Source organism: Lissotriton helveticus, chromosome 8 (assembly GCF_964261635.1).
Source record: "Lissotriton helveticus chromosome 8, aLisHel1.1, whole genome shotgun sequence".
NCBI classification, from domain to species: domain Eukaryota; kingdom Metazoa; phylum Chordata; class Amphibia; order Caudata; family Salamandridae; genus Lissotriton; species Lissotriton helveticus.
Genome location: NC_136069.1, coordinates 449,449,755 through 449,462,457, shown reverse-complemented (window position 1 = coordinate 449,462,457; position 12,703 = coordinate 449,449,755). Strand labels below are relative to the sequence as shown.

General features: G+C 38.5%; 1 protein-coding gene across 1 annotated transcript in view; it reads left to right on the top strand.

Moving 5' to 3' along the window:
• LCP1 (lymphocyte cytosolic protein 1) overlaps window positions 1-11,132 on the top strand; it is a 194,896-nt gene extending 183,764 nt beyond the window's left edge. Inside the window, exon 16 of the mRNA XM_078657320.1 lies at window positions 10,413-11,132. Coding sequence (XP_078513446.1) covers window positions 10,413-10,545 — 133 coding nt within the window. The 3' untranslated portion in view covers window positions 10,546-11,132. The remainder of the gene's footprint in view (window positions 1-10,412) is intronic.
• The last annotated feature ends 1,571 nt before the right edge of the window (window positions 11,133-12,703 follow it).

Here is a 12,703-nt window from a genome sequence, read left to right as displayed (position 1 = left end):
GGGCTCGCTCGCTGCGCTCGCTCGCTACGGTGCAGTATGCAAATCAGTTTACGCCTCACCACTTTGAAATGCCACCAGCCGCCCCTGCACAACGACATATTTGACCAAGAACATTTATTGAAGAAGATGCCTACTGCACCTGCGCACATATGTTCAGTCTTTCTTGAACAGTGAAAAAAAGATGGTGGTGATGGACGGAGCATCTGAACCAACCAAACACTCACACCCAGTCAAAAGATCTGGGTTTAATCCATCACCGTTCTTTAGCCCACTCTGCCATCCCAGTTCAGACATGGCCATATGCAAATCAGTCTGACCCTTTAGTTCTAGGTCTGCTTTTACCCCCCCCCCCCCGATCAACTTAGGTTGTTTGGTGCAGAGGGACTCATTTTACGCCTCACCACTTTCAAAAGTCACCAGCTGCCACTGCAAGCCATGCCTTCCCGGGACCGGAAACAAGCTTCCTAGGACCGGTTTCTGGCATTTCAGCCGTCTTCAGCCAGGCTATCTTGAATCCAGTGGCAAAGTGAGCAAGGGACTCACGTCTGAGCATACCCTGCCAACTTATGGCGAACAAAGCGGTACAAAAGGGGGTGGTGATGGACGGAGCATCTGAACCAATCAAACACTCACACCCAGTCAACAGATCTGTGTTTAATCCATCACCGTTCTTTAGCCCACTCTGCCGCCCCAGTTCAGACATGGCCATATGCAAATCAGTCTGACCCTGTGCCTCATGGGAACAGTCCAGCCCGAACTGCCAAGCCATGCCTTCCCTGGACTGGAAACAAGCTTCCTAGGACCGGTTTCTGCCATTTCAGCCGTCTTCAGCCAGGCTTGCTTGAATCCAGTGGCAAAGTGAGCAAGGGACTCACGTCTGAGCATACCCTGCCAACTTATGGCGAACAAAGCGGTACAAAAGGGGGTGGTGATGGACGGAGCATCTGAGCCAATCAAACACTTACACCCAGTCAACAGATCTGGGTTTATTCCATCACCATTCCCTAGCCCACTCTGCCACCCCAGTTCAGACATGGCCATATGCAAATCAGTCTGACCCTGTGCCTCATTGGAACAGTCCAGCCCGAACTGCCAAGCCATGCCTTTCCTGGACCGGAAACAAGCTTCCTGGGACTGGTTTCTGGCATTTCAGCCGTCTTCAGCCAGGCTTGCCTGAATCCAGTGGCAAAGTGAGCAAGGGACTCACGTCTGAGCATACCCTGCCAACTTATAGCGAACAAAGCGGTACAAAAGGGGGTGGTGATGGACGGAGCATCTGAACCAATCAAACACTTACACCCAGTCAACAGATCTGGGTTTAATCCATCACCGTTCTTTAGCCCACTCTGCTACCCCAGTTCAGACATGGCCATATGCAAATGAGTCTGACCCTGTGCCTCATGGGAACAGTCCAGCCCGAACTGCCAAGCCATGCCTTCCCTGGACCGGAAACAAGCTTCCTAGGACCGGTTTCTGGCATTTCACCCGTCTTCAGCCAGGCTTGCTTGAATCCAGTGGCAAAGTGAGCAAGGGACTCACGTCTGAGCATACCTTGCCAACTTATGGCGAACAAAGCGGTACAAAAGGGGGTGGTGATGGACGGAGCATCTGAACCAATCAAACACTTACACCCAGTCAACAGATCTGGGTTTAATCCATCACCGTTCGTTAGCCTGTACAGCCCACAGATATAGCAATAGATGGCACTCAGAGTAGGAGAGGTTTAGGGCGGCCAAGTGGGCGAAAGGGAGTATTTTTTAATGAACAGAGGGGTGCCGGTCAAAGAGGAGGGAGCAGATAGAGAGGTGAAGAAAATGGTTCTTCATATGCATTGTAATGAAAGGTCTGAAGTCAGCAGTGGAAAGATACATGCCATTCAAAACACAATGAGACCAAAATGTCCCTTGAATGGAACAACACTGAAACAGGGAGGAAAGTCAACAACTCTGGAGGAAGGAAGAGAGAAGAACAAGAAAGCCATCTAATTATGAGTAAGCAGCGTAAACAAAGCCCATTTTCAGAATTTTATGGTAGATTGTATAATAGGTCTTGGAGAACACACAGCTAAAGCTATCTGTAGAATATACCTAAATTGGTTGACCTTGACTTACATTCTGATAGGGTCCTGCTAATGAAGGATATTTATTGGGCCCAATATATGCCGCAATGAATATACTGATGTAATGTTGACACAACAGTTTTACTGCCAAATAGTTCAAACATTAGGTCCTTTGTCCTGTAGGACTGTAGAATTTGGTGTATCCAACATTTCACCTCCCTCCACCTATCTTGATGTTTTAAGTTATTTTGATTTCTCAAGTACCTGGAGTTGGAATTACTTTGTACACAGTTATATTTGAAACAACAGGCTCAATCTGCAACAAGCCTACATGGGGCCTGTATTGCACAGCTGTAATTTCTCGTTTACATCTACCACCCAGAAATACCGGAGCGGATGCAGTTTTGCTACTTTTAGACTACATAGATACTGAACTTTAAGGAAATATGGTTAGACAGATGAACAAAAATCTATGATTGTTGGTAGCAGTATTGTTGTCAATGGGCAATCCAGGAATGTGTCCTCAGCTTGTGTGCTTGGCTCTTGGTTGGATTTAGAACCATATGTTATTCAAATATTTCAAAAAAAAATATTGACCAGTGTGTTTGATGGATAATCAATCCACTAGCTGAAATCCCTAACCGGATTAACAGGATTACGGACTATATTAATCATGAAAAGGAGTGTGGGCCATAATCTATGAGGTATTGATGCTTTTTTGTGGTATTTATATGTATCGTATCCTGTTTGCCAAGGTGGGTGGGGTGGGAGGGTCTGCGTAAAGTTCGCTGTTTCCTTTTGTTGGTTTCATATAAGAATGGTTCTCATGGGTGTCCCCATGTCTTGTAATATGCTCCTATATTGTTTTCAATTGAATACCCAAATGGGTACTATATAATGCAATAAAATATGTTTTTGAAAAAATTATGAAAAGGAGGGCTCAAAATTAAGTGAGTAATTCCTCATTTCTAAGTAGGGACAGTAAACTACAATTCAAAAAGAACATTCTAGAGCCTGAAAGCTTCTAAGACAAACAAGGGCATTCAATTCCCCTACATGTGGGAGAATAGTAAGAATAAAGAAATGCAAATCATATTAAACAGGACTTGGCAAACTTTCCAGAAAATGACTAGTGATTACCTTCAGGAAAACTAGGGTGACAAAAATATGCTTGGCACAACGGGCTCTTGAAGCCATCATGATTTGTAGCGGGATTCATTTTAGTTGATTTTTTTTTATTGCAAGTTAAAAGGTAACTGTGATGAAAAATAACAACTAGGCAAGGAGATACATAATAAAAGAATTACCAACATATGAAAAATACATGAGGAAAATACACTTTATTAATTATTTTTAGACAAAAAGAGAAGGATAGAGAGCTAAAGAATACAATAGTGAGAAAAAAGGAGGCTATGAGAGGGGGAAGAAATTAAGATAGTGAAGAGTGCAAGGAAATAAAAGTGGTAAAGGGTAACTAATATAGATCCGATTTAACCTTTTGACGTAAAGTAAGAAAATATACAGTGTGTATTCTATGTTGTTCATCACAAACAAATTTTACCATGTGAATGTGATGGAGCGGTAATTTCTTCTGGTAGTTTCTCAATGCAAAACCCTCATGCTGCCTCTAATTTACCGCTCAAAAGGTGTTGGGCCCTTCACACCATGTATTACCTTCAGGAGACTTTAAATAAAGATGAACAGTCAAAATACAATTATTATTGTAAGCCAAAAAAGAGAGTTGTTGATTATTTTAAAGGGTTTTATTTTCTAGTCAAAAAGTTAATTTTTCTCTGACCCTTTATTCATTAGTAAAATATCAATCAGGTTACAGAATTTGGAAAACAGGAAATATATCAATAATACAGAACACATTACAGTCTGCATATAAGCATTACATGTAGTTATGAAAATGTGGCGCAAAAGTCTTAAAGAGTTTCTAAGAAAAATAGTCTTGCAAAGCTAATCAATAATTAAATAGTTTGCAAAAAATCTCCCATTAAGAGAAATAAATGCATAAATCAAATAAATCTTTTTAGACCTAATTAATTAGTCAAAGCATAAACTTAAAGTTTAGCATCTAATTCTATCCTGATCCACTGCACTCTCTGTCTGTCTGTGTGTAAGAGGAAAGCAGCCCCTCCTTCACAGGCCTCAAAGGAATGTGGCCTGAAGTGCCAAGATATAACGAGGAAGCAAGAAACCTCCCCCTGAATCTCCTCGGACGCACCTCCCCTTCAGCAATCTCCCGGGACGTTTCTCGTACCTAACCCATAGAAGCCAGCTGAGCTGAGAAAAAGCCAGCCCCCATCCAGAGAGGACAGTATTTATACCCTAATTATTGGCAGAGTACACAAAGATGTAGCATCTTTCAGGAGAACCTTCACGTGATTGGTCAGTCATGATGGCATGAGGTCACACTACCCTGACTCATTCTAAAATCCTGACTTCACCAGTTTTAACAAAAGAAGTGCAAATGACTTAATACATTTTATATGTTTGCAACATTTACTAGGAAAAATGTTTCATTCTAATTCATCCTTCCTTCCACAGCGTAGTCAGATGGACACTTTTAACTAACACTGGTACATTGGCAGAATCACAAGAATGTATAGTTTAAGATGTCCTTGACTTCTTGTCATGAGGAAAGCTGCCACAGTCTGCGCATGCTCCCTTCTCATTAAATTGCAAGCCATAGCCTTGATGGATTCACAGGCAGCCATGTTTTGTGTAGGCCCCAAAAATAAAACAAACACAAAGATAATATTAATTTCATGTAAATCAGCCCATTATGTTTCCCAAGTGCATTATTAATTCACACACATTATAAAAAGAGGTGTTATTAACTGAAAATGTTTATCAAAATATGCAACAAGTCAAAGTCCTTTAAGACAGGAATAATAAATCTAGATTACATGGATGAGCTGGGAAGAGAGAAACACATTCTATTAATCCTCAAAGGTAAAAAGGCCACTTTTTCTCTACATTGCAAAAAAAACACATGTTAATTCAGCAAAAGCATTTTCAGGCCTCACTTTCATGTTTTTCATGTGCCATGTTTTTAACCTGCACCAAAATGTGCGTGGCAATTTAAATGCAGCCTGTCTGTAGCACAAAAATAAAACAATGCCTGACTGCAGATGAAATCTGCTCCATCAAATGCAGAAAGTTTACTAAAGTCCTTCCAACAGGAAATAATTACTTTAAAAGCAAGTGCAAGTAGAAGATGTAATCGTAGAGGATTATTAGGTAGATGAGCAATATTAGAAGCTTGAGAACCTAGAAAAACATTGTGCAGTGTAAAATAAATGTTCGTTACTTTGAAGCATTTTTAAACATTTAGACCAAACTAGAGCACAAAAAGCTATAACATGGCAACAATCATATAGCATTTGAATGAGAGAACCTTTATATTTAGAATATAACCAGCATAGTGGAGAAACAGAGGAGTCAAATTTAGAAACAGCTTCTGGTGTAACAACAACTCTATTATAAACAGAAATGAGTGACTGTGTAATGCGAGCAGCTTTAGGAGTAGTAAATGATTTAAGGCACAATTTATCGCAAAGTTGGGAAGAAAATGAGATTGATAAATCCTCTTCCTATAACAATTCCAAAGGAAATGTAGTGGAATAGGGAGATAATAAGGTCCTATAAATAAGGGCAGCTTTAGAAATAGAACTGTGAAAGGCATTATGACAAGGTATAACTGGCACTGGTAACAATATGTCAGGTGTTTTATGGTATTTGTTGAAAAAACATTGACTGGAAGTGGAGATTGATACTCCACGAAAACGGAGTCAGGCAATTGATAGTGAGTTTGTAAGTAGAGAAAATGAGCAATAGTACTGCTCTTCATAGATTGGAGTACATTAAAAATACAGTGTTCATTCTAATGTTTAAAATAGAAAGATCTGGTATGTATTTTAAGAAACATATTATTCCAAATAGAAGACTACAGGAAACATTGTACAAACATCAAATTATCAAAGAGTACTCTTCTTAATAAAAAGTGTGAGTATTTTAAAATTTGATTTTTGGCAATAAAGGTAGAGGGTGACATATGAATAATATATTTAAAAGAAAAGTCATTAAGTAATGAATTAAAAAAAATAATCCACATTGGTATTGGTTGATCCACAATATTATAAATCAAAGCAGAAAACTGTCTACTTGGAAAAAACGAATGGTATAATTTAAAAACTGGGAATCTAACGCCTCCTCACAATTTAGGGCATTTGAGCTTAGAGAGAGTAATACGGGGGATGTTATTATTCCTTAGAGATGTTGTACATATGGAGACAATATTTCTAAATAATAATTAGGAATATTGAAAGGTAACATGGAAATGGTGTACAGTATAGTATATGGGGTACAATCACCATTTTAATAGTATTGAGTCTTCTCCACCCCGACAAATCTCCACCCCGACAAATATAACGGAGACTACGTTGAAAATAAAGCTTGTACTTTAGACTTTAATGTAGCAAAATTATGACAAAGTGATTCTCGAAGAGTGGTAGAAAAACAATTACCAAGATATTAAATTTTAAAGGACACCAAGTAAATTTGGTAGTAGTAAACATGTGTTGATAACATTGAGAATTGAGGGGTATAACCTCAGTTTTATTGAAATTAAGTTTATGTCCCGAGATATGAGAGTATAAGGAGATTTCTTCTAAAAAATGGATCCAGGCATGTTAGATGGTTGGATATATTTATAAGATATCATCCACATATGCAGATAACTTCTACAGAACCATGCTTTAAACCGTATATAAGTGTATTACCAAAGATTAATTCCTGGAAAGGTTCCAAACATAGGACAAATAATAAAGGGGGAAGAGGACAACCTTGCCTGGTACCCCTTTGTAAATTAAAGTAGGGAGAAAAACAACAATTAACAAAACCACTAGCCCAGGGACTGGAGTAAAGTAACTTTGTAAAAGAAATACATTTTGGGCCAAAGTCAAACCAATGAAGGGTGGTAAACATAAAATGCCAATTAATACGGTCAAAGACTTTTTCAGCATCCTATGAGAGTGCTGTAAAGGGGATTTATAGTGTCCAGCTAAAGTGATAATATTAGAGAACATCCTAGTGCTATCAACAGCAAGCCTTCCCTTTATAAAACCCTAATGATCAGATTTAACAAGGAGAGGAAAGATTCTAACGGGGGGGCTAGGATTTGGCAAAAATCTTACAATCATAATTTATGAGTGAAATAGGACCATAATTTTTACAAAATTTGGGATCTTTATCTGGTTTAGGGAATATGGTTATCAAGGCTTCCAAAAAAAGAGCTGCTAGCTTTGGAATCAGAAACAAAGAAGTGAAAGTGTTCCAATAATTTAGGAGCAAAAAATGCGGATGGGGTGAAATAAGTTCAATAGACAACCCATCTGGGCAAGGAGATGTTGCTCTTTACAGATATTTAATTGCATTCAAAATCTCCTGGAGAGTAATGTGAGCTTCTAGCTCATTAAAAGTGTCTGCAAGGGATGGTTGGCGAAGGAAGACCATCAAAAACGTTTCGAATATTAAGTTCAGAAGGGACAGTATCTTCATTGTATTGTGTTTCATACATGAATTGAAATTAATATGCTATATCAGTATTAGTGAGTGATACAGACATCCAAATTATTGACAATAATCCAATAGTTTTGCACTCAGATTTCATTTTTAAATATTTAGCAAGCATTTTGCAAGCTTTATTCTAACCTCCAGGAAATTTAGTTTTTATCTTAAGCAAAATATTGCAAGCATCAAAAGTAGCAAGTTTGTTAAGGTCTAATTTAGCTTTAATCAGATCATGTAACATAGAAGTAGTTTAGGCAGTTTAATAGGCATGTTCAAGTTTCTTAATTTGTTTATAAAAAAGAGTATATTAAGCTGATAAAACCTTATTGCTGGCAGAATATGCTATGGCGATGGCCCAAGAAGAAGCTTTAAAGGCTTCTAAATTAGAGTTAATAAATTGAGCAACTTCTTGGATAGAAGTAGTGGCTTCAGTAATAAATTGAGTGTCTGATAATAACGTTAATAAATCTCAATCTACCAGTTAAGGAAGTAATGTTAGAAATATCTAAAAATATAATTACTGGAGCATGATTAGATAAAAAAGGAGTTAATTTCAGCAGATTGTAAAGAAGGGAGCACTGATTTAATACCTAAAATATAATCAATTCTGGACAGTGTATTATGAGCATTAAAAAGAAAAGAAAATTCAAATGTTTAAGGACAAGTCCACCACAAATAAAGGTCTAGAGGTAATAGCTGATTAAAATGCTTTTTGGGATTTATCTGATTTAAACTTGTATTTAGATTTCCTATCTGTAAAACGATGCGGCAGCTGGTTAAAATTACCAGCCATAATAGCATTAGGATTAGAGATACTGGCAAGTTTTACCATAATGGAATGCTAAAAGTCAGGGTCAGACCTATCCAGGCCATAAATATTAAACAAAGGATGTTCTATCAAAAATAGAGGTATGTTTTTATCATCTCTACAAAAACAAAATAGCACCAATAAAAAAGATTCCCCTTATAACCAATCCCCTCACTCTAACATACTTTCTTTCAAACTCAAAAGCTACCATACTCAACATTCATACCACATCTCAGCAAACTACACATAACAATAACGTGAAAAATGGTTGAGTTTTTATCCATTGAGGTGCTGTGGGCTGGGATCAGTTTTCCCAAAAAAGGTATCTCTATTTTTGATACAACGGTTATGTCACAATACAAGGAAAGAATAGCTCAAATATATTTAAACTACTTTGTACATGTAGTACTATTTTACATGGGGAACAGAACCAATAGCACTTGCTAGGCATTGTAGACGAAATACAGGTCTAGTGGGTGTCTTTTCCTGTTTATTTTTTCTTCCCCCTTTGCCCAGACCCAAAAGTATTAATATAATATGTTACCTTCATTTACATTATTCTCCTGGTATAGGCCTGCCAGAAACGTTCGACTGGAACAAGTATTTCTATTGCAAATCCCAACGGTGTTTATCACTACTTTTGGGGGCAGGGGCTATCCAGTTGTGGCAGCCAAATCTTGGAACATGCTTCCACTCACCCTCCGTTAATAACCTTCCTAACCTCTCTTCAGAAAGTTCTTGAATTTTTTTTTCATTCAATAAATAACCCACCAGCTACTAAAGATCTCAATGTTTGCGTTAAGAACCAAGAAACAGCCTGTTTAGTGTATAGTGTTCTATACATATATCTTAACCATTACCACAAGCAGTGTGCAGTGCCATGAATGACTATGTTTTGCTTTGGAAAGCAAGTAAGAGAAATATAACATCGTGGTGTTCTTGTAGAGCACATGTTCACCCCAAACAGGTTCTCTTGTCTCTATTGACAGATGATGTATGTTTATTGCTACCAAACTCAATGGTACTCGTTGCGCACCAGGCCGCTCCTAGTACTGACAGGAAGAGTGAACAGGTGTGACCTAGTTGCTGCATATGCGCTCTGGAGCGTGTACATCAGGACCCCAAATGGGAGAAGAGTTGAGTACTGTTGGGAGCGGTTGGCCTCAGAAACAATAGTAAAAAAAAAACTCCTACAAAAGTAGGGGTTGCCTCGAAAACATATAAACTGTGCTTTGGACCCACCCATCGTAAATTGATGGAAGTAGTTACTGTGGCCTCATTTTGAAGTTTACATGTCAGAAAGTTCACGTTACGTACTTCAAGGGATAGAATTATTGGACTCTGTTTTTTCTGTGCACTGTTGGAAGGGCCTTTTTGGCACCATGGCACTGACCGACAGTTCTCCTTGAAAGAGCCTGTGTGTGGACAAGATTTGTTTGGTCCTATGGGACCAAACAAAAACAGCCAACAGCCACACAGTAGCCCTTTCCAAATCAGGCCTATCTGGCATTACCAGTTTCCCAACAGATCAATTGATTGTTTGTTCTATGACTTGTAGTCTGAAAGGCCCTGCAGAAGATTTTAAACAAAGGGGCTCCAACAGGCCAAGAGCTGTGCAAATGACATGATGTCGTTACCTTACAGCAGAATGTCGGTATCCACAGGACCAGAGGTTGCTTTGGGTAGGCAACTGCATAGATATAGCTTTGAACATGGCATGATAATCTTATGCAGAGCTCTGCTTTACCAATAATGTAGTTCTTTTGTTAAAATTTTAGGATGGCATAGTTTAACACACAATTTGACATTGTGTATTTTTTAATCGTTGAGCGATTATTTTTGATTGATACATAACAGTTATAGTATTGGATTAATGGTGACTCTCTGTTGAATAAATCATGTAGTCAGTGCTCACTTTGCGAGATTGCTCTACTTGACTCACTTGACTTCTTCTTATGTTCTTAGGTACGCCATCTCAATGGCAAGAAAGATCGGAGCGAGAGTGTATGCCCTTCCAGAAGACCTGGTTGAAGTAAAACCAAAAATGGTAATGACGGTGTTTGCCTGCCTCATGGGAAGAGGAATGAAGAAGGTGTAGACGTAAGCTGTGGGTATTACTATGGTCCTCAAGTGTGGGTGCCCTTTTCTGAAAGCCCTGGATGGGCACCCAGCATGTCTCAGCCTGGCCTCAAACAATGTTTAAAGTCGGATCCATACAAAGACATAGACAGGAAATTGGTTTGTCTTTCCCCTAGCAGAGTTTAATATAGCGCCGAGATAGCTTCAGAAATGTAGGACTTTCCTGTGGACAGTTCACATATGTGTTATATGTTATTTGCAGACCAGCACAACAAAGTTCGTACTTCCCGAATTACACTGTATATCCATGGATGCAGAAATTACTACTATGTGATATTTTCAAAGTGTTTCTTGTTCTAGTTTCTCAGACATACCATGTTTTTTTATACTTGCACTGATACTTCGCCAAAGAAAATTAAAAGCGTTTTAATGATGTTTTGTGAGTGATTGTGGCTATCCGTGGGGAGGCTGGCTGAATGCTCTCTCTGTAATATCTTTCCATGGTATTCCTCTTCCTTTGTTATCTCCCAATTCACCAAGTAATAAGCCATTGTCCTCAATGTGAAATGTAAGGAAATGGTACTAAATAAACTCTTTTAAAAGCTTGGTGTGGAGCATTTTTTCTTCTATACAGTTTAATTATGATACTGGCTGATTGTATTGAGTGTGTTTGGTATTTTCAATGGAATGGTGCACCAGGAAAATGTTCTAATTTCAAATGATATTCAAAACTGTGTATCTCAAAAGAAGGCAAATGTATTTCTTGTTTTCATCTTTGTGGTCGTAATATATTTTCAAGACATTTAAATACAAAAAATCGTCCAGCCAATGCCTTTCATTCAAAAATGATTTCTTGAACTTCCTCAGGTCTCTTAATCCTTACTCAAAGTCAATGGTGAGCTTCAGGCTCAAGTAACATTACAAACTTTTGTGATGGAGATCCAATCCTCATGTATTCGTATATTAGAGTTCCTTCTAGTATTCCATGTCCAATTGTAACCAGTTTCTAAGTCTCTCAAGTACACAAAAATGGCAGGAATAGCCTCCAGGATGATCTTCCTTTTTGTTTTGGGATGTGCTCCCATTGGCCTGCAATGTTCACATCGCCCTCCACGGAAATCCGACTATTGACCTTAAGCCATCGTCCTCCTCGACAAAAAATGCATTTTGATCCCCCAAGTCAACTCAGTGATCTGGTCCTTCTTATTTCGTACCTTTCTTTTTCTGATGTTCACTCACCAACAAATGATGTTGCATTATTTTGACAGACTCTTTCGGGGATGGCTTCAGTGAGGCACATGCATCCTACACAGCCATCTTTTAACTGTATTTATTAAAATGTTACAAGTGCATTTGGGATGGCCGCCATGGACGGGCACACATTCACGTCAATTATTTCCACTTTTGGTATTCCTTGGAATGCATGTTGCTCAAAAGTCCTCCTCACACTATATTCCTAAAATCGTGCATGAAAAACTGCCCTCGACCTCAAACTTTCATTGTTCCCTCTCCATTCTTCTTTTGAATGACCCTCTTCTTACTTTCCATACTCTGCGTGCCAACTCTCTGTGAGCAGAGCCTACTCTGAGGCCTGTCTGCCTTTGTCTATTTTACAATATTTCTGCATATTGCCCATACCTCTTTCCATGGATAACACATATATCTACAACCTGCAAAATACCAAATCTCCTCTGTCCCATCTGTTCATGACCCCAACCATCTGCATGCTCTCACTCAGCCCCTGATAATGATCACACCTAATTCTTAGTAAACTAATTTACCAGAAGGAAACTGGAGTTAAAGCTTGGAATGGTTTCCTTAAAATTACAAGCCTAATCCCAATACCACTGGATTAACCATTAACCTTGGGTTCCTTGAGTCGCTTCTATGCCTTGTCAATAGTAGTAAGTGCTATATAAGTGCAATTACAGTACAGTACAATAAAATCTAAACTTTACTTAGGAATGGTATCTACCTAGGCATCGCCTCTTCTTTTTTTTTAAGTTTTAGTTTATTGAAATCAAGAGAACAGAAAATGAAGAAACAGTTAAAATGATACAACCGTATAAATTATACAATAAAAATATAAACTGAGAAAAATATTACAAAGCATCAAGGAAAAAACATAGGAAAATTTCAATCAAACTATGCATGAAGAAACATCTTAAGCATAATAA